We start from the raw sequence: 27,385 nt of genomic DNA, 5'->3' as shown, positions 1-27,385 counted from the left end.
TACCTCAGGTTAAGAACAGTTTCAGGTTAAGAATGGACCTCCAGAACGGATTAAGTTCTTAACCCGAGGTACCACTGTATACCGTATTGGCCTGAATATAAGCTTCACTTTCCCCCAAATTCCAAACATGAAAAGTTAAAGTGCGGCTTATATTCGTGACTTTACAGTGCGCGGCAAAGCGGCGTCTGCCCCATGCGTAGTCGTCCGTCCATCGTCCCCCCGACCCCTCCCCACAAGGCTGGGAAGGGAGAGAGCGAGGAAGGGGAAAGGCAACAAAGCGTATGCAGTACCCCCAGTATGCAGCCAGGAGCAGCGAGGAAGGGAGCGGCTTATATTTGGGTATTTTTTCTTTTCCCCCCTCCCATTTTAAAGGTGTGGCTTATATTTGGGTGTGGCTTATATTCAGGCCAATACGGTAACTGAAAGCAATGTTAAAGTAACAGGAGCTTCAGCATCTATGAAATGCCACCAGTTTAAATAACTTTTGGGACCTTGACCCAGGGGAAAAGTAAGCGTATCTGCAATTCTTTCTCTTCTGTTGCCACACCCAAGCGATTTCAGACCCTAAACTTTCAGAACAGCTCTTCGTGGCAGACTGTGGCAGACTGCATGTCTTATCTTAATTGCCTGGTCAGGTCTTTGAAGTATGCAAAAGGATACAACCAAGACTAATTCAAGTAAAGCCAACAGGAATGCAAAAGATCCGATCCAGTAACTGAGGTATGAAACATCTATGTAAAAACCTATCTTCATAGCAACTCATAGCAGATACCGTTTTGAGGCATGTGCCCGATTCTGATGTACTTGATTCCTACGCTGCTTCAAAGTTACGAACAGAGAAATTATATGAGGACCAAAACCAACATTCCCATTCAGTATATCCACAGGTCAAACTAGCCACTGGGACTCAAAAATGTAGAACCCACAGTAATGACTGCAGAAGGAAATGGGGTGTTTGATGGCTGTAGCTGGTTCAAGGGAGGGAGGGAACATTCAGTACAAGGATGGAGAACTTGTGGCCTTCCTGTTGTTGCTGGACTAGCCATGCTGGTTGGGCTGATGGAAGCTGGGAATTCAACATCACCTGGAGAGCCACAGGCTTTCCAATCATGATACAGAATATATTTCATTTGTCTAAGAGAACTGCTGTATCTTGGGCTTTTCTCTCTTCTTCCTTGTCTGTGTACTTCCTGCTTTCTTCCCACCACAGGCACCAACTCTAAGGGGCCCAGGTCCCTTGGGCAGAACACACAGTTCCAAACCGTGCCAATTGGGATGCCTCTGACGATATAGTCAGCCAGTTTGGCATGACTGTTCCCAAGATGGGAGGCACAGGTTTTGTCCTAGAGAGCCAGTGTGGTGTAGTGGTTAAGAGCGATAGACTCGTAATCTGGGGAACCGGGTTCGCGTCCCCGTTCCTCCACATGCAGCTGCTGGGTGACCTTGGGCCAGTCACACTTCTCTGAAGTCTCTCAGCCCCACTCACCTCACAGAGTGTTTGTTGTGGGGGAGGAAGGGAAAGGAGAATGTTAGCTGCTTTGAGACTCCTTAGGGTAGTGATAAAGCGGGATATCAAATCCAAACTCTTCTTCTTCTTCCTATGTTCAGAAACCTTCTGACACCATTTTGAATCAAAATGCTGGTCGGAACCATTTCAAACAGTGCTGATTTGGACACCTCTGAAGATACCGTTGCTCAATTTGGCACTGTGGTTCCTGAGATCAAGGAGGTTTCTTTATCTGTTTGGATATAATTGGATGGCCCTTTAAGCAGAACCCTAGAAACTAAAAAAATACATTATCCATATCAGTATGGTTTGATGCAATGAGACTAACGGAAGGGCTTACCAACAAGCATAAAAGACGTGAGTGGGAACCGCAGGCCAAGAGCATCTTCTGTGAAAGAATCCACAAAATCTTCCAGCATCAGGAGCCCAAAATCTTTCCCTCGATGTTTCTTCCTCACAAACATTGTATCAAGGACCGGAAGCTGGTAGCTCTGGGTCAGAAAGGCACCACATATGCTTCCTGCAATCATAACAGCAGCTCTGATTGGCATTCATTCTGTTCCTGTGTCCAAGGTGTTCTTCAAAGACAACTAAACAACCCTTTCTCTCTGTCCTGCATGCATTTCTGTAACATCCCCAAAATCATTATCTGGGCAGCTTATGAACTTAGCAACTTATGGTATATTTTTGGTTATGCACCTCAAAAATGTTCTATTTTCTTTTTGCATCTTCTTCTCTAAACCCCACCCCGCAAAAAAGAAAAATCTTCACTGCTGCCCAGGCATATAACTTCTACTTTGATCAGCTCATTACTTTTCTTTTGCCCTTTGGGTTCAAGTTGTAGCTAAAACATTGCTGTTAGTAAAAGGACCCCTGGACGGTTAAGTCCAGTCAAAGGCAACTATGGGGTTGCGGCGTTCATCTCGCTTTCAGGCCGAAGGATCTGGCGTTTGTCCACAGACAGCTTTCCGGGTCATGTGGCCAGCATAACTAAACCGCTTCTGGCGCAACGGGACACCATGATGGAAGCCAGAGCGCAGGGAAACACTGTTTACTTTCCTGCCACAGCAGTACCTATTTATCTACTTGCACTGGCGTGCTTTCAAACTGCTAGGTAGGGAGGAGCCGGGACACAGCAACAGGAGCTCAACCCAATGGTTTAGACCGCAGCGCCACCCGCATCCCTGTGATTGCTGCTAGTCCTACATTAACACTGGCAAGTATCAACTTTTACCTTTCTGTTCTTACCCCATTACTCTTGATTCTGGCAGTGCCAGGCTAACATAACAAACCTGGGATGCAATTAGGGTGGCAAGGTTGGACAAACAGTATTGAAAGTAACTTACTGCAGAACCTTATCCTCACTACGTCTAGTCTCAGGTGATGGCAAGGGGGCATACTTGGGCATGCCAACTTATTTGGATGATTTTATAGCAATCACTTTCCTACCCACCAAGAGGAACAATTTAAAAACAACAACAGGCTACAAATCCCTGAGACCAACTGTAAACTTCAAATATACTTTGAAATAGTGTATTCCGTTAACAAAGGTCAAAGTATCAACAGGAACAAACACACAAAAAGACTGCCATCTGCTTAATGCCTTCCCCTAAGATGCGGTTAGCTACAGCAGGCTAGAAACCCATCTGCCCAAGTATCAAGTTTCCAACAGACATCAAGGCTATATAACATAATCCATTCGGCCCCCCAAATACAGCAAGTGCAATTAGTTTCGCAGACATCCATTGTAGGCTTATTTGTGGAATTAGATTGGCATTTGATATTAAAATAAGTATTTTTTTTATACTGTTATGTTTTTAAAATGAGCTTTATTGTCCTTTCAGTGTCCAGCAAAGACATCATTATTTTCCCAAGCTTCATAGATGCCATTTTAATTCTGCTTTCTATTTTATGCTGCTTTTATAATGTTATGGTTTTCAGTTTATGCATGGCCTCCATTGCCACTACCATTTATCACCCTGAACGTAAAAATGCAAGAGAACTACAAGCATGGTTCTCAAACAATGTAAAACGATGGACTTTGTTTCTCTCTGCCTTGCATTAAACGCCATTTTGTGATTTTATTTTAAAAGGGAAATCTTACCTGGAAGCTTAACAGAATAAAAACCAATTGCCTCTCCTTTCTTCCATAGTATTTTTGCATAATCATGGCTACCATGACAGAGGAATGGGCATTCATTTTTCTCCATTTCTTGCTTGCGATAAATTAATCTATTTAGCACATAGAGGACCACTCTCTCTCCAATGGAGTTCACCTATAGTAAACACATAGAAAGAATATGACTATGATTGAAGAAGAAGAAAATATTGTTCCAAAAAGGCCATGTGGCTAAATTTTGCTGAAATCCACATCCCTACTTTCAAGGTAGCAAAGAGGGGTAGATTAATTTTTTTCTAAAAATATGTTTGGGTTTTGTGGTTATGACACGGTTATTCCGTTTGTTTTTATCTTCATTTGTAAACTAACTCGAGAGAACTGTAATACTTTAGATAATATAAACATAATTGTTGTTGTTTAGTCGTTTAGTCGTGTCTGACTCTTCGTGACCCCATGGACCAGGCACTTCTGTCTTCCACTGCCTCCCGCAGTTTGGTCATACTCATGTTTGTAGCTTCGAGAACACTGTCCAACCATCTCGTCCTCTGTCGTCCCCTTCTCCTTGTGCCCTCCATCTTTCCCAACATCAGGGTCTTTTCCAGGGAGTCTTCTCTTCTCATGAGGTGGCCAAAGTATTGGAGCCTCAGCTTCACAATCTGTCCTTCCAGTGAGCACTCAGGGCTGATCTCCTTAAGAATGGATGCGTTTGATCTTCTTGCAGTCCATGGGACTCTCAAGAGTCTCCTCCAGCACCGTAATTCAAAAGCATCAATTCTTCATAAACATAATACATACACCATAAAGCCAGGAATTAGAGGAACACCTGATGATAGGGCAGACCCACATTGAAGTGTTAATTTATTTGTCAGTTGTTAAATTTGTATCCTACCTTTCCAGCAAAACAGTGCTCATGGTTAAGCTACTGTCACTTTTTTCATGAGACTATGGGACCTGGAGGTCCGGGGAGAGGGCTGTTGATTACGTGAGGGAGCCTGACCACTCACTCAAAAATATTATCTGCCAGGATTTGCTGAGGAAAAAGCTGTTTATCAGCTGAGCCATCTTAAATTTGTAGTGTATACATGCTTTTTAAAAAAAGAGTCAGCTTCCTGCGACACATACAAGTCGCTTGCGCCACAACCCGAAAACATAATCAGAATTATAGAAAGCACTGCCTGCACATCTCTGTGCATGCAACACACACCAATTCTGTTCCAAGTAAATATGAATTAGACACTCTGAATACATTACGCAGTATCTCTGTTTGGATTAGATGGCTCCTCAGATTACACACACACTTAACAGAACAAAAGCTTTACGTACCTGCAAAAGTCCTTCTCTGGAAGGATCAGATGTTCTCACAATATCATCAACAGGCCACCACTGATCAGCAAGGAAAAGGGCAACAGCTTGAATGAGAAAAGAGAAATATGAAGCTAGGGCGATGGTGGCGATGGTCTTAATTATGTTGAGTAAGTGTGAAGTTGCATAAAAGTAGGTATAACAATGCTACTACAGTTGTTGTTTTTTAATCTACACCTGTTAGTTGTAATTTATCTCTAAGAAGTTTCCAAAAATTAAAATGGTCGCCAAAGAACAGTTTGAAACAGGTATTTTAAAATATTCAAATCTGGTTAAAATCAACTGTAGCTTAAAAAAACCAAAAACATAAAACACATGTAACTTTTGTATGTCTGGAGAGACTTGCTTAACCAAAAATATTCTAAGCAAGTGCTAGAATGAGTATAGTGAAGGTGTCAGTATTTTCCACTGCCGCTATTGCAGAGGGTCACGTGATGGGATGATTTCATTTCTTATCACTGTGTGCCAGCAGAAATCAAGCTGACAAACTTCCATTCTTTGCTCTCTGTCCAGCTAGAGAGGATGTGTGAGGACCTCACACAAAATGCCATGTTTCTTTTGCTGTAAATAATAAAATACTTGATGCCACAATTCCTACACAATTTTGCTTTCACTGACTCTGCTAATACGCTTTATATCGTGCCCATGTATTTTGGATGCGTGCCGATGTTTTCTACGGGACTCCAGCAAGAGGCACCTGCCGGATGTCAACTTTGGGAGTTCCTAAGTGTATATGGGGGGTCACACAAAAAGATAAATTTCTTGTGTGGAACAAGTATTCTGTCGCATCTGTAATCGTCCTGCGAACCAAAGATGTCAAGGCTGCATATATGGGGTAGGTCAAGCTTCCAAATAGACTGGTCCCAAACTGCTACTTTAATAGAGGATGTATTTGGGAGGAGTGACGAGCCAACTTCTGCATCAGCTCTGACAGGCTTATGCCAGCCAGAGCAGAAGTGGGGGCTGGGTCTTCCTTTTGGCAATGCCAGATGCTGGCTGCTATAGCTAAGGGATCGGACCTCTTGGGGGATTGGAATCCAAAGATGCCAAAGCTCTATCTCCATCCTGTTGTTTTGTGAGTCTTCTTGCTTGCTACTGCTAGCAGTAGCTTTCTACCAGCTGGTCCAGTTCCCCTTCAAGCAGCGGTCCTCTCTGCAGGTGGATAGGTACCTATGTACCTAATCCTTGACCTCCTCTAAATTAGGAGCATTGGGATTGCACTCTAAGGGTTAGTTTTATTCACAGTGAACACTTGTTCAACACATTACGTTTCAGTCCTCGTCACTTATTGAGCCAAAAGGGTTCAGCAGGAGGGGCAGTGTGGGGAGAAGAGAAGCTAGCTGGCCTTTACAGTAGCATTGATGGACACAGGCTACTACTTCAAGCTGCAACAACAAACCATGGCCGGTTATGAGGACGAGCCAGATTGCTACCTCTTTGCTTCGGTGTGCAAGGAAAAGAGATTCAAAGCTCCTTTTCTTGGCTTGCTCTTAAGGGCAGTTTCCTGTTCTGTCCGAACTTGGAAAACTGTGGGTTGGGTGAAAAAGGGACACCATGGTTTGAAACAACCAGGAACAGAAACTTTAAACCTCTTCTGTTCTTGGGTGGAGAGGGAACGCATGACATCAAGGCTCATACTTGTAACATCCAACCACGGTTCGTTGTTACATCTGAACCTCAGGCTCTTTGTTTCCATTCAGTAATGGCAAACTGCTCCTGCTTCCAAAATAACAGTGAAGGGGGCATAGCAGCACTATTCCATCCAACAGCCAGGGGTGTTCTCTGGGATAACCTCCTTAGGTTGTATAATCTGTCAGTGCCCACAAGGCAACACTGACGGGCAGGTTGCAGGTCTTTCCTACAGACCAAGCATTACACAGCTGGAGCTGGAGCAAGCTGAATATTTGCCTAGCTAGCTGCTCCGCACCCTGGCTTCAGTACCAACTAAAGTTATTATGGTTCTGAAATGCACAATTACAGAGAGATTCAGGAGCAAGGTCAAGAAATAAGTAAGCATAGTAAAAATAAAAAGACTCAGAGCAGAACACTACAATACTGAAACAAAAATTTAAGTGAAACCTGTGAGCGAATCCTCTGGCGCAAACAAAGCAAGGACTTTGTGCCTTTCCTCTCCGCCATAAAGGGGGACGAAGCCTATTGTGGATAGACGAATTGGGATCTGAGGAGTGGGGGCAGGAAGGAGAAGAAAAACATTACCATCTTTTCATGTTCTTCTTCTGCTGTAAAACTGTTAGCACAGTCACACATTAAAATATGCTACAGCAGAGACAATAGACTCATTTGTTCTGCTGCAGTTGTCAAAGGTTTTTTTAAAGAAAGAACCCAACCAGACATGGTCTCTCCCTCTGCTTTGCTGCATATCAATTTACCAAGGACATGCCAGGATCCAAGAATGAAAGATTTAGCTGTGGCATTAAATTACAAAGAGAAAAGCAAAACAAAAAGTTGGAAATTGTGAGTGATGGATGGGGGGGGGGTGTCCATCTCCTTGATTCTCCTATGACATTGGTCTTTTTAAAAAAACAAACAGACTGGGCCCTCAGTGCCTCCAAAACAGCCTTTCTCAACCTTCGGTCCCAAGGTGTTGTTGGACTATAAATCCCATCATCCCTAGATCCAGCAGGACCAGTGGTCAGGGATGCTGGGAGTTGAGGTCCAACAACATCTGGGGACCAAAAGCTGGGAAAGGCTGATCCAGAACACACAATGCCTGTGACACAGGCCATATATACCCCATCTGACAAATACTGGGAGAGTAAAAGGCTCTGAGTAACAGAGTATTGAAAGCCATTATAAATGTACAGCTAAAGTCCACTGTTAACAGACATATAAAACACCAAGATGCCAAGCTAATTCTCAAATCTTACTTTGACGTTACTGGCAAGAGACAGGAACTCTGGGTTTTCTGGATCCCCACACCTGAGATCAGACATATAATCTTCTCCAGAACTTTCCAGGTCTTCATGACTGTAGTTTTCCAGTAAGTCCACAGGGAAGGCCATCCCCTTGAAACAGAGGACATGTTTTATTGCTATTGCAGGCAGACAACTAACTCACAAGAATACAACTTTTATTTGATTTCAACTCTAAGGCCACAAAATTTAGGAGAGGACCTCAATTATATCCCAATCTAGTCCAGCAAATACAAGCACGCCTACTCACATATATATGAACTGCAAAAATTTATTTGTGACATTATTTTTCCTTTCAATATTTTGTGCCTCATGTTCCACCATGGACAAACATGCTGGCTGCAATCAGGCTACTTAGGCTTTCAAAAAGCATTTTATGAAGTCCCTAACCAGCAGTGATTAGTATTTAACACTAATCACTGTATTTACTAGTAAACTCAACAGAGGGAAGATTTGTTTACATTTTTATATCCGGAGCTCATGGCAATTAAAACTAATGAAATTAACACAAAAATGATAAGAGGATGTGCACTGATTGCTTCCTTTTGTTAAACCAGCAACCAGGCAGCAAGAGTAAATACAGCCTCACAATGGAGAAAAGTAAGAAGCGAAGTCTCCCAAGGATCTGCACTGGGACTGTTGTTATTCAATTTCCTCATAATTAAGTCAAAGTAAGCAGGTGGCGCTGTGGGTTAAACCACAGAGCCTAGGACTTGCCGATCAGAAGGTCGGCAGTTCGAATCCCTGTGACGGGGTGAGCTCCCATTGCTTGGTCCCTGCTCCTGCCAACCTAGCAGTTCGAAAGCACACAGTGCAAGTAGATAAATAGGTACCGCTTGTGGAGGACTCCCAATAATCCAGGATGGTGAAAATCCAAGCAAACTGCAAAGACCTTCAAATAAGGACCTCTCCAAACAGAGCAGACAGGCAACCACAAGGCAAATGAGATTCAAAGGATGCATACTGAGATAAGGTGGAACTGCTCAACACCTACTTTGCCTCTATCTTCACCCAAAAGGAAAGCAGTGCCTAAAGCTAGTGGTAAGAGAATAAATGATGCGGGGAGGGAGCTGTAGCCCAGGGCAGGAAGAGAGGTGGTAAGGAAACACCTAGCTACTTTAAATAAATTCAAATCTCCAAGCACTGTGAGGTTCCTGATTAGCAGTGGGTTAGATTAGATGACCCTCAGGGTACCTTCTAACTCTACAATTCCATGATTTTATACTGGGGCGGGGAAATAAAAACGCTATCCTCACACATGTACTGACGAGATTTGCAGTTCACTGTTACTATATCCGCTCAAGTGAAACAGCTCAGCAGAACAATTCTTTTGTCATTTCTCAAAGCTGGCTGAATTTATGCAGCTCCCCAAAATGAAATAGTTATAGGAATTCCAAGGTCTCAAATATAGAATGTTGATAATTGCACAAGGTAAACACACATACGTAAGTATATAAACCACATGTCTAAAATAGTACAGGAGAGCAATCCAAAAGCCATCTTGGCTCTCCTAAAGACACGTAAGTATTTCCTCTGCCTCCTTAATCCCCCTTGCCTGAGCACACGGAGGCAGAAGGGATTTCCCTCCTAGATCTATGAACCTCCTTTGTATTAATTGTCATCGTTTGCCCAGATGCTCTGCATTGAGGGATGTCTGACCTGCATTCTGGTTGTCTTATCAAATGCTGGTGTTTTGTGTAAACTGTCTGGAACGATGTAAAACTTGTTAATCTTCAGGAATATCACACCTTGGCCTGCCTGAGCCACAGTAACCCCACCTTATGTGAGATGTAATTTCTGACTCTTTGTAAAGGGGGTGTCCTTTTTCTCCACACCAAAATGTAAACCCTTAAAAGGGATGTTTCTTCGCGGTTCTGGGTCTCTCTTGCCTCCTTGCTAGGAGGGGAGGGAACTCAGTTGCAACAGAAAAATAAAAGATCTGCCTTGCTTTCACTGCCTCCATCTATTCATCTCTAACCCATCATGGATTTAGGGGACTCTGTCCCTTGGGGAGTAGGGCAGCAAAAGCCAACCACCCCTATTTTTCTGTATCAAAAGCAAGGAGGAATAAAACCTCAGCAAAAGTCTGCATACGATACGCCATAGACAACACTTGTAATATCCTGTTTTCTTGGTAGCTCACTCCCACACGTGCTACACTTAAGCAGGGGAAATTGTTATTATGGTTAACACAGTGCCTACACCTAGTACAGCTGTAATTTTGATATTTCATTGATAATGTAAGCTACGCAAAGAACATTTTTAGGCAGCATATATGCCCTTGCTTATAGTGCATAATGTGCGTATACGCTTATTATGGACAAATGGTTCACACAAAGCTTTGGCGGATACCAGAAGCTACTTCTCCCAACTCCAGCTGAAGGCAGAAACTACAATGGCAGCTTTGCATTTAGGAAAATGACACGGCTGCTAAGGATGACCCAAATCCTATGTAGGCCCATTTCCATAAAAAGACAATTAAGGTAGGATTAAGGAGGAAATCATTTGCATCACGTGGCACCAGGAACTAGTGATGGTATGAAGCCTGGGAGGCAGATTAACAGCTTCATGACATTTTATTCGTAACACCCTGCCCTTCTTCTGAAGAGAATAGAGCAGCTAAAGGAATGGTGCCCAAACAGTCTGGCTGCTTGCAGTGTTAAGACCTGCTCAGTTTTAGTAGTGTAACTCGGTCACGTATTTTCAAAACTGTACTCTAAACCTAAATGCTCAAGGCTGAAGTTTACTAGAGTAGAACAGTGCAGCTGAAGAACTGGAAGCAAATGAAAATCACTCTGCACTGTGTACAACCAAACTAAAGAACATCCAATAAAAAAAGTGGGAGAGGGTAAGAACCTGCGTGTTACAGTGGAAGTTTCCATCAGGCTTACACAACAGTGAAATATGTGAACCACCTGCCCCATCAAAAACCCTCTAGGTCATCATCATTCCTGACATTTTTAGAATAAAGCAGAACTGAAGCAGAAAACGAGCAGCAGCAACTGCTTAACTGCTGCACTCTGGCTTCATTTTCAATTACGGAAACGTTCCAGGAGAAGAAAAATGTTGTGCTTCATTTGTGTGCTTGTAATGAACCAGAATTTTGCATTTGCATTTCAGGAACACAAGTCAATAGTTCTTCCTCAGCTTCTGCTTTCTTCACAGAACCAGAAAATCCAAATAAATTCCTGTTATATATTTCGTTCCAATACCTAGTGTAAAAAATTGTTAAGTTCTCTCATTTCAGTCTTTCACAATTCTCAGGTCAAATACACTGGCTTTGCTTCCAGGATTTGGTGAGACAAAAAAGACTGACCAGACAACACACACACCTTTCTAGGAAAGGTGTTTCATTGTCATGATCATCAATAATCCTAATAGATACTGCTTTACTTTAAACAGGGTTTTTCCAGTCCTGAACACTATCCATTACAAAAGTGAACTCACTGCAATTAACAAATTTAATCTGTGACTTTTATGCCTGTTTGTAAATATACCAAGGACTTATGAAAGTAAAAATGTAAGTCTGGATTCAAAAGCCGACGTATGGTCCATATTGATGCGTATCTGTCACTGCTTAGCTTTCTTTTGAGGTTACATAATAAGCCTTTAAAATATGGAGAATATTAAAATTAGCGCTCTCTCACTCTCTCTGATAGGAGAGAAGAAATGCCATGGTGCATCTGTAACAGTGAAACCAGATGCCTTCATCTTCCCCAGCTGCAATAAAACATGTCTCTTTAGTACTGGCCTCTACAGCCACAGCAGGCGCTGTAAGTCTCCTAACAATTTGACTTTACCCCCAAAGGTGCATTCTTCCATTGTCTCTCGAGACAGATGGATGCCAACAATGATCCATGATAGATGATAGCTAGATAGCCAGATGGATGGATGGATGACAGATGATAGATGGAGAGATAGAGATAGAGATAGAGATAGAGATAGAGATAGAGATAGAGAGATAGAGAGATAGAGATAGAGATAGAGATAGAGATACAGATACAGATACAGATACAGATACAGATACAGATACAGATACAGATAGATAGATGGATGGATAGACAGACAGACAGACAGACAGACAGACAGAGACAGACAGATGAGCCAGACAGAAGCAGTTGTGTATGCTGGAAAGCATCTTGCATCATTTCTGACAACTGAGGACAGCCCAGATTCCTCCTACAACACCCAGATGGCTGCTTCTCCTTCCTCTTGCTTTAAAACCTCTTTGCATTGCATGACAGTAAAACTGTCAGATCAAATCCTCGTCATGCGCTCGGGGTTGTGCTCTGTTCATGAGATAACTACCCGATCGGTCAGTGAATATTCTGGCTGCCTGAACAAACGCAATGTAGCCTTAAGCAACACAAATTGTCGCAGCCATTCATGCAGAACGGAAATTTGAAAAGGGAAGAGACAATAATTCCAATAAATCCCAAACACAACCCATTATTTAATTAGGAGTACGGCGCTTTTGTATGAAACAAGCAGGCACTCTCATTTTTATCACACCGTTAAGAGGAGAGAGAGAGACGCCACCGTGCGCACTTACATAACAGCATTAAAAGGTTCTTTGTGCTAAGACCCCGAAGTCGTGCCTGCTTTCACTGTAATAGCTACAGACCTTCCACACACTCCGTGGCCGTGCAAAGTGACTACGCTACAAGCAGCACGTCCATCACTAACAGAATGTGCCATTGTTGTGGCTTCTTAGACTGAATTCAATGCAGCACAAAATAAGCAAGTATGGGCACCCTGATTCACTTCAGCATTTTCAATGTCAATATGGCTGATTACAGGAATATCCTGTAATACAATGATGAGCTATACAATGATGAGCTAAAGGGATTTACCTAGGGGAAAAACCAGGGCTGTGGCTGAACAAGAGGGGGAAAGGGCAGAATGTGACAAGCACAGAATTCAGCTTTGAGGGACACAAGACTAGCCCATAAGGCTGCAACATCTGTATGAGTAATAATAAATGCTGAAGTCTGAGAGCAGAGAGGCCTAAATAACATTTGTTCGGGTTGGGAGATTCAAGCATCCTTTCCTCTTCTATGACAATTGTGCAAGACAGCAGCAATCGCAGAACAGTTTGCAAAAGGAAGAAATTGTGGAAACATGATCCATAATTTGCCGAACAGGCTGCAGATTCCAGCTCATCTTAGCTTAAATTTTTAATTTTAAGTGCATTATATTAATTGCCACAGAATTATTTTTTTTAAAAAAACTGTGAACGCAGTTCAACAAGCGCATCTCACAGGCAGCCCATTCATGACCAAACTGCTGTCACTGAAAATAAATGGGAGTTGCCTGGTCATTTATGTTACTCCCACTGCATCTCAGTATCACACGAGAAAATGAAAGAAATATAATAAATACAGTATGTTCAAAGACTGCTCAGCCTAGAAAAGTGGTTTTCCAGCTGTGTTTGGAGGAACTTTGGGGTACCTCACTGGCACAGTCAGTAATGGAAGACAGGCACTATTATCCGTCTTCCACTGCAGCATGCAGCTGCCAGGAAGTGTTGGGAATGTGTACATTCTGAGCAACTAAGCCAATAACTTGTCCAGTATAGTTAACTCTCTTCAAAGCTCTGAATGGTCTCAGAACAGGGCAGGTTCTCAAGGTACATGATGCAGCAACTTTGCTAAAGCTAAGCAGGGCAAGAGACAGCCTGGCAGCCCCTATGAATCCCATCTTGAGTTCCATCATACCAGAAAACCAGGGTGTAAACATAGTAAATAAACGCTTTGCCCTGGGAAGGCTCCATCAGCAGAGCATGAGACTCTTAATCTCAGAGTCGTGGTTTGAGCAAAAGGGGGTTGGACTAGATGATCCTCTAGGGATTCTATGAGAAACATATTTTGGTGTGGGATTTGTAGTACAATATACCGTATTTTTCGCTCTATAGGACGCACCGGACCATAGGACGCACCTTGTTTTAGAGGGGGAGAACGGGGGGGGGGGGGAATTCTCCCCCTCTCTGCTCAGCGCCCCTTCAGTGAAGCTTCAGGAGAAATGGAGCCCCTTCCATTTCTCCTCCCGCTTCGCTGAAGGGGCGCTGCACAGAGAGGGAAAACTGTGCAGCGCCTCTCCAGCGAAGCGAAGCCTGGAGAGCAAGAGGGATCGGTGTGCACCAACCCCTCTCACTCTCCAGGCTTCAGGCAGCTATCCGCACGCCTTCAGAGCGCAGCGGGAACTCCTGCTGCGCTCCGAAGGTTTGCGGATAGCTGCCTGAAGCCCCCGGAGTGCAGCGGGAGTTCCTGTTGTGCTCCGGGGGCTTCAGGCGGCTTCAGCGAAAGCAACGCGAAGCATCCGGAGCGTGGGGGAAGCTCTCCCTCTGCACTTCGGAGGCTTCGCGTTGCTATCGCTGAAGCCAAGCAGCCTGCATTCGCTCCATAAGACGTACACACATTTCCCCTTAATTTTTGAAGGGGAAAAAGTGCGTCTTATAGAGCGAAAAATATGGTAACTGAAGGCTGCTGCAGTTCTAAACTTGACCACTCATTGCACTGAGAGAGCTAGAGGAAGGATAGGGGATAGATGCCCTTAATAAAAAGACCCCTAGCTCTGGCAGGCAAGGCTATGGTCATATGCAGTACAGTACAACTAAGCTTATGCAACCCTGCAAAAGTTTTGTGGTGGTCACACTGCTTCATTTGCAATCAGTACATATCCCCTACTCCCTGCTGAAAACTCACAACTATCTATCCATCTATCTAGCCAAATAATATTTATTAGTTTTCCATTTTTAAAAAAACAAATCAATGCCAAATTACATCAAATTTAATACAATTTCCCCAAAAAGTTGACTTCCCACTCCTAGTCATAGTTACGGTCCATAGTTTTCCCCACTGCTGTTTGATATTACATATTTATCTCTTATATTCAATTTACAATTATAAATTTTTAATTAATTAATTTATTTTTTATTTAACAATATAGAATACCACAAATGTTTGGGTTTATTTTCACCTCCCTTTTGCTGCATTATATACTCCCGGAAAGCAACGATGAGCTGGCATTGGGGAAGGATCGCAGAACAAGGTAAAGAAGAATCAACCCACCACTTATGCACCATGATTGTGTCATGACTCAAGAATAGGTCTCAGGAGGCACCTGAAACAAAATGTAAGTCTGGAGGGACCACCCCTACATTCCCAAAATTTTAAAGTTCTGATTCTCAGCCTAACTTTTAAGCCTTTACTCTCAACTTGCCAGAAGATATGCCCTTCTTTGGTTCCTACATCACTTACTACCACCAGCATCCTATTTACTTAATAATTCATAAATTTATAGCCCACTTTCCCACTGAAGGCCCTTCACACCACCTCACCTGGCTCAGAAGATAAAGGAGGAAGGTCCTCAGTACACTGATATCACCTAATCACAAATGCCCGGGCAACCTATTCCGGCACTTTTGTGTAGACACGAAAAATCGTGGGATGGGGCAGAGTAAGATCTTCCCTAGATCTTCATACAGCTGAATGCTACAACAAGATTACTTTCCACCGTCTTGTTTGTCAGATTTAAAAATAGGTTGTCAACATCCACCAAGAAGCCTAGATTAATGCACCAACCATATTATTTGTAATCTCTTTCCAATGAGCTTATGCTGCTCTGTATTAGAAAGTGAGACAAGTCATAGCTTCCGATCTGAATTCAAAGGGAAATTAATGAAGACCCAGTTCCTACTCCTCCTTGCCCTCAGTCTTCATCTGTTTCAACAGTTTTTAAATTATGTCAAGGCACAACTATTTATGAAACCTGAGAAACAGCAGCTGCCATGCTTCTGGCTCATATGAAGGTTTCATGTTTTTAAGAAGAGTTTGTTGTTCTTCTGGAAAACAAAGTTTGGTAGAAAAACCTCTGACATGTAACGCTACAAATATATATCATGGTGAATTGCAAAAGGAAAAATAAAAGGGGCAAGGGTCAAACGTTTACTCAGCAGCAACCAAGGGGAAATGAATCGTGAACCAACTAAATGGCATATTTCAGAGCCAAACTAGATGAGACAGCAGGAAGTCTGACCAACCACAATTTGTTTTTTAAGCTAAGAGCAGCATTGTTGGGGGTCGGATCACATTGTTGGGTCGTGACACTGGAGGAGAGGAGCTAACTTCTACAGTGTAGAATACACCAACTGCCCCAATCAAAACTCCTGAAATTCAGGGTCCAGCTAAAGATTCTGGATTATCAGCCAAATCCCACATGCCGGAAGGTTTCCCCAATAGAATTTACCCCACCCCGCTCCTTCCTTATTTCATACATTGTGATACATCAATATAGTGTGGTGTTTAGCTAGTGATATATCACATTGTTGAAAACCATGTATCGCCCAGCCCTACACACAAGTGTTATCTACGTCATCAAGATGAGGTGAAAAATCCACAGAGAAATACCGGTAACATCTTATTTGATTCATTCCTTCTGATCCTTTAGCATTATTTCCCACCACATTTCCAAACTTCCTTCGGCCACCGTGAAAGCTAGCAATTTATAATCATACACAGTGGGAGAACAAGTGCTCACAGGACTTTTACATTGTAGAGGATACAAAACTGCCCTAATGAACTTTCACACAGCTTGTAAGCTACAGACAGCCCATCTCTGGGAAACCATAAGGCTTTCAAGCAGAAACCATATGGGTCAAAATCAAAAACTGACATCTTTTTACGGCTCAAGCAGAACAATGACCTTCTGTCAGATCAAAGTCTAACTCAAGGCAATTGGCCCCCCTGGGAATGCTCTGCCTAAAAACTGCCACATGTGTTAGAAAATGGCACAGGGAAGTAAAAAGTTCTGCTGGCTCATCTCATCAGTGCACCAGGTTAAATATCCTGATAGATATTTTAATCCAATTTAAATTGGCCAATATTTGAAATGTGCTGCTTTGAGTGTTTTTAGCATTATAAAATCAACAGGTCGAATTTTACAAGGCAAAATTAATCTAGATGGGACAAGCTAACGTCACCCAAAGTAGTTTATCATTATTTAAATATTTATAAACCGCACTTTGGTATAAAATATTGCAAGGCGGTATATAACGTACAACTTAAAAACACAATACTGGTTTCATGATCCCACAAAGTCTTGTGCAAGTCTTATGTCAGTTGTGAAACAGATTAAAGGTATCTGGAGCACATATGTGAAACCTAAAATAACAAAAACGCAAGATTGATTTAAATGAGTTATAAGATTTATATACATATATACTGTATACAATTTTCTCCATTCTCGACGTAGAGTTTATATGAGAAACAACAATCATGTGGTAACCAGAATTAATTACTCTCATGAAAGCACACAGCTCTTTCAGTCTTCAGAATAGTTTAAATGCCTTGAATACCACAAAGGCAGGTTAACAGGGCCAGGAATTGATAGGAACACAGGGATCTTTCCAGGGTCAGAACTTCTACAGATATGCCTCCTTTAAGGGCACACAATTTAGAGTTGCACACGCTGCATTGGTAGGGAAGTAACTCCCACAACTCTTTGAAAAACTGAGCCCCTTTAAAGGCACAGGAAAGGGAAGAACGCTGTACATTAAAAGCATATCAATTCAGATAATGGTTGTCAACTGTGCTTGCCAATATCAAGCAACATCAAAGCCAAGCTTCCAAATTCTTTGAACTCTATGTTGTGATGCTGGTGTAGCACTATGGTGCGGAACCGTTTTTCAAGCTGAGGGCCGCTTTCTTTCTTAGTGTGTTTCAGAGGGCCACATGGCAAGGGGTGCAGCCAGAGGCAAAAGCTTGCAAAGCAATGGATGTGAATTCTAACTCTGCACAGCAGGCTAGTTTGCATACACACTCACACACCCCTCTCCATCCTCCACCGAGGCAACATCAGGGACACATGGACTTCAACAGAGTTAATTTGCTAGGATGATACCGAACCAGCCAAAACTACCATTGCAATGCAATCATCTCAGGTGCAAAAACGAAGAGTGTCCAGAAAAGTTCTTAAGCTCCTGCTGCTCAAATATGCTGCTGGCTGCAGCCATCTGAAAGCAAATGCTTTCGTCACTTGTCAACTTTACATGGTCAAAATGGTCTTTGCCATCACGCTACGTCACGATCAATGGCGCAATCAACAAACACTTCATGGGTAGCAGCCCCATGCCACGCACCTCCTCTTGTACTTCCAAAGGAGCCTGGCAATCTTTAGTGTTCCAGCCGATGCACACATGTGTACCTGAACTAACGTTTGTCAGGATACTTTTAACTGGGAGCAACAACCAAGAGAAAGATGAAGACAAACATATCCAGCTGGGACAGCTCAGAAGATACAGCACGAGACTCTTAATCTCAGGGTTGTGGGTTCAACTCGGACAAACGAGTCCTGCATTGCAGGGGGGTTGGACTAGATGACCCTCATGGTCCCTTCCAACTCTATGATTCTATAATATAAAAGAGAGCTCACACCACATTCCTCACCCACAAGGTGCGCCTGGTAGCCCCCATTGACAGTTTGGCTGATACAAACTGAATGCTTGTTCAGATCCAACTTCTGCATCTCCTTCAAGGCTTAGACAGGCAACCTGCCTGATATTTTTATTTGCTTTTGTAAGCGTAACATGCATATTTATCCTTGTTTTAAAAACTGTGGCTTGGATCCTAAGAAAAGCTGCTGTACTAAGGAAATTCACAGGAAGTTTCACATGCACTCCTTATGCCATTGCCATCCGTGCATCGCGAAAAGCCCCCGATGGGCTGAGGAGACTGACAGGATGCAGATGTGACGCTCTGCCCACCTTCACACAATTCCCCGCTGCCCCACCACATCATTCAGGAAGGTCCCCTGGCCCTACTTCAAAACTTTTCAGGGGACTGGAAGTTATCCTTCTGTGAATTTCCTTAAGCTAATTTATATTAGGTTCCAAAACGGTGGTCTCCCCACTATACCCATCTTCTACCCTCAAGCTACAAGCACTGCTCCAGAGATTCAGGGCCATTAAGTGCCTTGTTTCCATACATTATGGGTTCTTCAGGGAGGAAGGCTGGGATAGAAATGTAATAAATACACAGGGAGTGCCAGTCAGTCTGTCAGTGCTGCCTAACAGCTGGCTTCCATTGCAAACATCCAGAGCACATCTGAATTGGAATCACAGTTCCCAGCCCACCGCAAAGGAAATTTCAATATGCTCCAGAGGGGTTTGCTTCCAAGGAAGCAAGCTTAGAATTCAAATGGCGGCAACTTTTGCAATGAGGCCCTTTTATTTTTTGAAAACTTTTATATACCGGTACTTTTTTTCCAGATATAAACAGCCCTTGTTCTGCATATAACCTTAGCAGATTTTGTACCACACACCCACGCTGCACAAAGCTGCCAGACAGATAAATGACCAGTTTACAAAAATGCTTGGTATTCTGCCAAGCATGGGGTACCTCTGTTGTACAGCCATTTATTTTATTATTTTTCGCAATTGTTGTTCCCCACACAATGGAGGCTGGATATAAACAGATTAAAGTAAGAGAGTAGTAAATGCTAACAAATACTCACAGTCCCTGGGGATTTGATGTGGTCAGACAGTTTATGCTGGGGGGAAAAAAACAACAGAATTATTAGGGTCCAGAGGTGAAATTTACTGAGATGAATGGAGGTATGACATACCTCTTGTCAAAGTTATTCTGCCAGACATATTAAGACAGTTTAAGACTCACACTACCTAACAATGAGCTTTGTTTTCTATCTCATTGGTTTGCAAAGTTCTGAGCAATATGAGGCATTCCATGACAACAAGATTGGAAGCCAGTTTGTCCCCTGGTGCTGATCTTCCCTTGCAACAGGAGCTATTCTATTGCACTGGTCGTAAACTGGTAGATTAGGACCCACAACTGAATTGCATCCTGATTTCACTGGAGTAGCAACAAGAGAACTGTCCCCCACACCCTTCTCTGCATTCCATCTTTAGAAGTACAAAGAAAGGGTCTTTTCTGTGGTGCACCCTAACTGTGGAACACATTCCTGAAGGAGATATGTCTGGTGGGAAGTGGGACTCCCAGTCTCCAATGCACGTTCTGGATGAAACTGGATCCCAGATCTGAAAATGTTGAAGGCTACTGGTTCTAAGGTACACCCACAATTTGCATTGCCAGGCTAGAGATTTTGAGGGCAAATTTTGAATGTATGCAATATTTATTTTATTATCAACCCTAAAGAAGTAAAACTTCAACAATGTCAAATAATATAATAATAATTTATTATTTATACCCCGCCCATCTGGCTGGGTTTCCCCAAGCCTTGCATCGTTTATAACTTAGCACATAAAATTGTACTAGTTGGCATATTTAGGGAAATCTACAGATGTTTACTCCACAATTAGGCACACTCTACGCAATGGAGCTCATTTCTAGGTAAGCGTGCATAGAATTGCAGCCTTGTAAATGCCTTAAATTCTGTACATGCAAAATTGAAAATATAACATCCCTAGAGAGAGGGAGCTGCACACTGCTGCGTGCTATGCTCCCCTAGGGTATCTGCGTCAGTCCTTTGAGAAGAGAGGCGGAAAGCTCCACCGCAAGGGGTCAGCCATATCAAAAGGACAGCAGATACAGGGTGCTTGCTTCTAATATCTCCAAACTAGATCAAAGGTCACCAGGAAGAGGTGGCAAGCTGCAGCTAAAGCTCTCTTAGCTTTTCTCAAGGACATAGCAGTATCATCTAGGACTCAAGTCTACAGAATTCTGAGGAATTAACCTTCTCTCCGGCAGTATTTTGTCTCGCACAAATAAATCCATACTAAACATTTTGAGTAGATAAATTATCTTAGAGAGCATTTCACTCCTTCCAAAACAAGCAAAATATCTCATAGAGGGTAGGGGTTTTTTTGCATTTCCCCAAATGACCATTTGGTGGCGGTTGGGAAATCTGGCGAAGAGGAGAAGTCCTTCCGTCCCACCCACAATTTTCAAGTCCCCCCTCCCCAACCAAGCAGGCCTCTCTGGCACACCCACACAGACTGAGAATGTCCTCTAGAACTAGGGTGATTGGGTGCAAATGAGGAAAGGGCTCAGGCACCTTTAGTAACTGTGCAGAAGAGGGAGATGCAACACCTCCTCAAATCCTCCCTTCTTCTGCATCTGGCCTCTCCTAGAGCAAGGTTCTTAGTGGGAGAAGGAAATACCTCCTGAGCTTCTCAACAGCAGTTCTCTTTTAAGGGTAAGTTATTGCTCATCTAAGCCCCTACTCTAATGCCATTCACATGCTTTAAAATGGTGTCAGCGGGCGGTGCTGTAAACAACACCATCAATGTTCATGGTGCTTTAGAGAATACAGTGGTACCTCGGGTTACATACGCTTCAGGTTACAGACTCCGCTAACCCAGAAATAGTACCTTGGGTTAAGAACTTTGCTTCAGGATGAGGACAGAAATCATGTTCCGGCGGCACAGCAGCAGCAGGAGGCCCCATTAGCTAAAGTGGTGCTTCAGGTTCATAACAGTTTCAGGTTAAGAACGGACCTCCGGAACGAATTACCGTATTTTTCGCTCTATAACACGCACCCGACCATAACATGCACATAGTTTTTAGAGGAGGAAAACAAGAAAAAAAATATTCTAAACGAAACAGTGGATGTATGATTTTTGTGGTTCATGCTGTGGCCACAGACATGTGATCTGACAGTGAGTTTGGAGTAGCCCAATGCAAAAATCCTGAGGATCCATGTGGATCCATGCTTTGTAACCATGTTTTTGCACCACTGCAGCCCCAGGCAACAGTGGGTGCGTGATTTTTTTGGTGCAAGATGTAGCCATGGACATGTTATGTGATCTGATGGTGAATTTGGGGTGACCCAGTGCAAAAATCCTGAGGATCCATGTGGATCCGTGCTTTGTAACCACATTTTAAGTGGGGAGGGAAGGAAAGCACTCAAGGGACAAGGAGAAGGATGCTGCTAATAATGCAGAAGAGGGGTATAAGGGGAGAAGGCTCCTCTCCTCTCCCACTTTGCTCCTTTAAAGCAAGCAGGCTCTGCTTTTCTCCCTCCTCCCCGCTCATCCCTGGCTTAGCGAGCTGAAAAACTTTGCTGCTATTTAGCGAGCTGAGTGGGGAGGAGAGAGGGACAGAGAGCCTGCTTGCTTTAAAGGAACCAACCGGACAGGAGCCGCTTACACTCGTGTAAGCGGCTCCTCTCCTCTCCCGCTTTGCTCCTTTAAAGAAGCAGGCTCTCTGTCCCTCTCTCCTCCCCACTCAGCGGCTCTTCTCCTGCTTTGCTGTTTCAAAGCGAGCCACGGAGGAGGAAAGGAAGGGGAACCATGGATCCTCTGCTCACTACTGCAGCAGATTCCCCCCCCCCAGCCACCCGTAGGCATTCCCTCCATAACACGCACAGACATTTCCCCTTACTTTCTAGGAGGAAAAAAGTGAGTGTTATGGTGCAAAAAATACGGTAAGCACTTAACCCAAGCTACCACTGTACAAGAGGACACGTCTTCATTGCAGCACTGCCAGTAATTGCAATGCAATCTGAAACAGGCAATGCCCTGGTATGAAATCAGTTTGCATCCATCCAGGTCCCAAAGTCTGGGGAACAGAGATGGATGCATGCTAAAGTAATTCTCAATTAAGAGCCCCGGTAATTCCTAGGATTCAAAACAGAATTTTGCCATGGTGCAGAAGTTGTCCAACTTAGTCAGAAACCAATTCCCCAAGGCTGTAAGAATTATGAGGCTCCTCAACTTTGAGACATAATGTGAAACAGATGATTTGGCTGAGGCAAGTTGATAAAATGACAAAGGGCACGTACAAGACCCATGAGCAGAAGGGTGTGAGGGATTCTATGGCATCTGAGAACTTTGTGAGGGAGGATGGGACACAAATTGTTTGTCACCCTTGAAATCAACCCAGGGAAGCATGGGGTATTAGACATACTGTACTATAAGTAGTCACTCACCACCACACAAATTGGAGAAGCTCAAGGCAGGCCACTTTGGAAACACATTCTTAATTTATAATGCCTCTGCATGGTGCTTCCCTTCACAGCAATATGCACAAAGGCAGACACACGAGGGACACTATCATGTCTATTGTTAGTAGCACACCTTAATTTATTTACACCAGCAAAAGCAACATGGCACACAAAAACATCTTGCTAGAATCAGGTATAAAATCCCTCAAGAACAGCTGAGAGTATAACAGCAAAGACATAATAAACTTGCTACTACAAACATACACACAAAGCCCCAAGAGCCCAGACCTCCCTAGAAACTCTCCAGCACACACTTTGGGAATCACCACTCCTGGTAATTAACCTAAATTTAAACTGCACTCCTGAACTTACTTGCCTGGGAATGAAGCCGACCAGATTTGTCTGTAAGTAGGATTGGACTGTGCTGTAACCATGTGCAAGACTACCCATTCCTATATGCCAGGGTGCCCAAACTTTTTTCAGAGAGGGCCAGATTTGATGAAGTGAACATGTGTGAGGGCCAACCAATGATGTTGAGCCTTTTTTTAGGATTTAGGTTGTTGAGCTTTATTTTTTTACAATTTCACCCCAAAGTTGTTGAGCTTTCAAAGGATTTTATCCCAGGACATATGCTGCCACGGGGGCCGAATTTGGCCCCCAAAATGGACTTTGGACATGCCTGCTATAAGCCCTATATAAATCACAAAGTTAACCTGTGACTTGTTAAAAGATCCTGCCGAATACTTTCATGTAAACCAGGATAAAAGGTAGATCCTCAGGATCTACAACTCTAGGTGATTTGCAGTTACTTCTTACTCCGTATAATTTAACGCAAGTGAAAATACATGTTTCTCTGGCATGGCTAGTCTTGTTCTAAGTTCCTCTCCTATAAAATATGATTAAGTGTTTGCTATTATGCCAATAAAGGCTGAATGAATGAAATGTGTTTGCCTTTGACTAGGTCTTTGTGCAGTTCTACTGGCCAGCTTTAAGAGTCCTATGTTTAAGTAAGTCCCTGATCTGTAGTAACTGAGATGCAGATTGTACTCATATACAGTACTTTTTTTCTCAGTGTATAGCTTACAGGACATGCTGCCAAGTACTGGGGTACAAAGCCCTACATAGCTGGGAACCAGGAAAACGAAAAGATAGTCTCACCACTTCACTTATATACCCAACTGATCACTGTGCTCTGCAGGAGAAGGCCCCCTGTGGATACCATGTTATCAGGAGGTTCCTTTCTTGGGATATAGGAATCAGGCCTTTAACATGGTAGCAGCCTTTGGAAAGCCTTCTCATTCCATATTAAACAGGCAGTCTCTGGTTTTTTTTGTGTGTGTGTTTTTGGCACCTACTCAAGACCTTTTTTCACCAAGCCTTTGAAGTTGAATATCTTTACATCCCAGTCTGCACTGGAACTAATTTTAACTGTTTTTATATATGTAATTGTTTTATGCATGGAAGTGTTTCTCATTGTCCTGACACTTGTCTTTATGGTTGTTAACTGTTTTATTTGGTATATACTGCAATTGTTTATTTTTTCAGTTGCTATTACCCACCCCGGGACCTTATGGTAAAGGGAAACCCAATACTGTAAAATACACAGCTGCTGACTCCACCGTTCACACTAAGTGTACATTACTTTGAATTTCTTGCAGAAACAGACCTCACAACCCTGAAACCGACCCACCCCCGACGTAAACAATCCAGAAAAAGCAAACCTCTCTCACACCGACATTTTAAAAATGCAGAGATGTTTGCAAATACCTCCTCAGAGTCCACCACCCCTTCCCTCCAACAGGCTTAAAACGAGCACTGGGCAAGAATAACGCGCACCAACAACCCTCCCACCACAATTATTGGCCTACATACAGTATCACAGTAAGAAAAGGCAGAAGGGGGAGGGGCGCCAAGCCGCCGGAACAGAAAAGGGAACCTTGCCAATTAACGATTATTATTTTTTCCCCTCCGGATTACACTTGAACCCCTCGAAATCCCATGCGCCCGTTACCTTTGCCGCCGCCCTCGGTGACCCCACGCCCAGCGCTGCGCCCGGAGCGCGGGTTTAATTCATTCTCCACAGCTGAGGCCGGCAAGAAAAGGCTGCAAGGCGCACGCCGCACTCCGGAGAGGAGACGTGGGCGGGCGAAAAGCCGGAGGGGGCGGACGGGGCGCCGGTGTGAGGAGGCACCTTTGGTCGCCCCTAGCGGGTGCGGTGGGCGTCGAAAGCCCCCCGTGCTGCGCCCAGGTTCCTTCGGGCACCCGAGGGACGCAGGCACTCGGATATATGCAGGCGCAGCGCAGGAAGGCCTAGAGAACATGGAGAGGGTGGGCTTAGAGCGCACGCCAAGGGGGAGCGCAGGGAAAGAGGGACGCGCGCACACGCCAGCGGCCGGGTCTCCGCTGCCCTCGCCTACCTGGCTTTACGCGACGATAAGCACAGTCACTTCCTTTCGAGGAGAAGGAGGAGAGACCCCGAACCCTAGGGCTGACCACCACTCCCACCCGGGCTGCCTAGCAACAACTATGAATCCTGGATCCGGTGCTTGCCAGGCCTGGATTACTAGGGAGAGTGGGGAGCAGGTTGTCATCAGCCGAAGGCTGCCCCATCTCCTATCACGCCCCCTGCATTCTGCACTCACTCACCTCGGGCAAATCTACCTCCTCCGGGGCTGCAAAACGGACCGGGGGTGGCTGGGCCAGCTAGGAGTCCACCTAGGCTCACCTTCTGCTCCTCTCGCCGTTGCTACTGGGCGCCTGATAGCATCATCGGCGTCCCTCCCCCTGCCGCGCTCGCCTCTCCTCTCCCTGTTTCTGACGCACTCATTCTGCAACGTCTGGAGCTTTCAGCTGCACCCACTCCAGCGCGCTTGCAGCTCTCCCTCCTCAGTGCATCGCCCAGCCGGCAAGAAGCTGGTGCTGCTGCTGCCGCCGCCACCGCCGCTGCTCCAACAACAAAAGAAATCCGGGGACAAACGAGACCTTGTGCGTAAAATCAATTCAAGCCTTCCTTTTGTCGTGCTCCAAAGACGGCACAGCTGGGCGAAGGATTTATGAATGCAAAATGAAGGGTAACGTTGGCACAACACACCACCTACCTTTCCTTCCAAAAGGCCCCCAATCTATTGCTGCAGCCGTGCTCCACAACAGCAGTCGCTGCAAATATTCCAGAGAACAAAATGACTGATAGCTGCCAGTGATGGGCAGGCGGCAAAGAAACGCAGAGATGGAGAAAGACATTTGGAGAGGGTTGGCGGCATCGCGATCTCTTGTTTGGGTATGGCAGAGTAGCGAGGGCTATAACGTCAGTGACAGCCTTTGTTGAACGTGCAGTAGGCAAATGCTTAGAAATTGATTGGAAAGATGATTTTACAACAAAGGGGAGTTTGGAGCTGGAAGAAGGGAGGTTCATGTATGTTACTGCAATGAAGAAAAGAAAGGGCAGGCATTAGTGATGGTCCATGTATTGTAAATAAGCCATAAAACTGGCATAGGATAACACAGAAGGAAAGTCTCCGTTTTATTTAATAAGAAACAGTGTATTTAATCATCCAGGCTCCTGGACTGCAGGTCTTTGACTGTGTTTTGCAATGTGTCCCAGTGCATTTGCACAGAAGTAAATATCACTTTGCTCAGTGGGATTAGGTCCTGGTAAATCTGCAATCCATACATGCTTATTGTGGAGTAAATTAAATGGAACCGCTGGGACTTGCAGCTTGATTCTCCATATTTACTCAGAAGTCAGGTAAATCCCGCTGAATGCAATGGAGTTGACTCCCTAGTAAATATGCATGAGCCTCAGTTACAATAAATACAGTAATATACCAGGGATACTCCAGAAAGGAGAGGATATAAACAAATACAGATTGAGGGAGGTGAAAGAGTGGAAAGGCAGTGATTTGGAGGAGAGCATCATAAGGACCATGGAGACTTCATGGAGGTCGAGGAAGCTTGCTATTCACATTAAATGACATACGGATGAGTCCCTGAAGGGCCAAAGGTTCCCCAATCTGCTTCGTAGTTTTACGTCCCTGAAAATGTGAAATAAACTATAATTCTAGAGAACCGTCTTAAGAATTTTGTAAAGATAAATAAGTAAAGATAGATTAATAGGATCCTGTTCCAGATCAGAGGCAGCCCCTTTCAAAGTTATACGCCTTTATCTTTAGCTTTGCATTTTGTGGAATTGTACCCAGGTAAGCACCACCTGTCCTCTTCTGATTAAGGTGTCACAAAGGTGTCCCATCTTCTTCACTGTGTCCACACACAAGCACACCTACCCATGAAGCTGAAGTTGGTTCCTAGTTACTTATTTGCAAATATATTTTCAAAATAGAGCTCAGCCTATGGTTGCAAAGCAGCTGAGGCATACATGATTTGTTACTTAGTTTATAAATTGATTAAGAAGGCTTTGTTGATCCAAAGTCAATTTTTTATTTATTTAATGGTATTAGTGCACTACACCTCAAAGTGTTATCAGATTAAATGTATGACTTCCCAACTTCCATATGGACCTTTAAAGAAAGCATTGCCCTATTTGAGTAT

The 27,385-nt window shown here is 43.8% G+C and overlaps 1 protein-coding gene across 4 annotated transcripts in view; it reads right to left on the bottom strand.

Annotated features, from left to right (window-relative positions):
• The window catches only part of FAM169A (family with sequence similarity 169 member A), a 35,906-nt gene extending 9,513 nt beyond the window's left edge, over positions 1-26,393 (bottom strand). Inside the window, exons 1-7 of one of the 4 annotated variants that reach the window (XM_083577377.1) lie at positions 25,487-26,393; positions 19,433-19,468; positions 7,877-8,014; positions 7,068-7,167; positions 4,950-5,035; positions 3,612-3,783; positions 1,848-2,027 (exon numbers count right to left, since the gene is read on the bottom strand). In XM_083577377.1, coding sequence (XP_083433503.1) covers positions 1,848-2,027; positions 3,612-3,783; positions 4,950-5,035; positions 7,068-7,167; positions 7,877-8,011 — 673 coding nt within the window. In that variant the 5' untranslated portion in view covers positions 8,012-8,014; positions 19,433-19,468; positions 25,487-26,393. Of the gene's footprint in view, positions 1-1,847; positions 2,028-3,611; positions 3,784-4,949; positions 5,036-7,067; positions 7,168-7,876; positions 8,015-19,432; positions 19,469-24,851; positions 25,207-25,257 lie in introns of those variants that run through there. The other 3 variants (XM_083577380.1, XM_083577379.1, XM_083577378.1) reach the window with 3 other exon arrangements.
• Between the last annotated feature and the right edge of the window lie 992 nt (positions 26,394-27,385).

The sequence above is a fragment of the Podarcis filfolensis genome, assembly GCF_964270895.1.
Source record: "Podarcis filfolensis genome assembly, chromosome: 11".
NCBI lineage: Eukaryota > Metazoa > Chordata > Lepidosauria > Squamata > Lacertidae > Podarcis > Podarcis filfolensis.
Note: the sequence above shows the minus strand (reverse complement) of the source record. Positions and strands in the feature narration are given on the sequence as shown.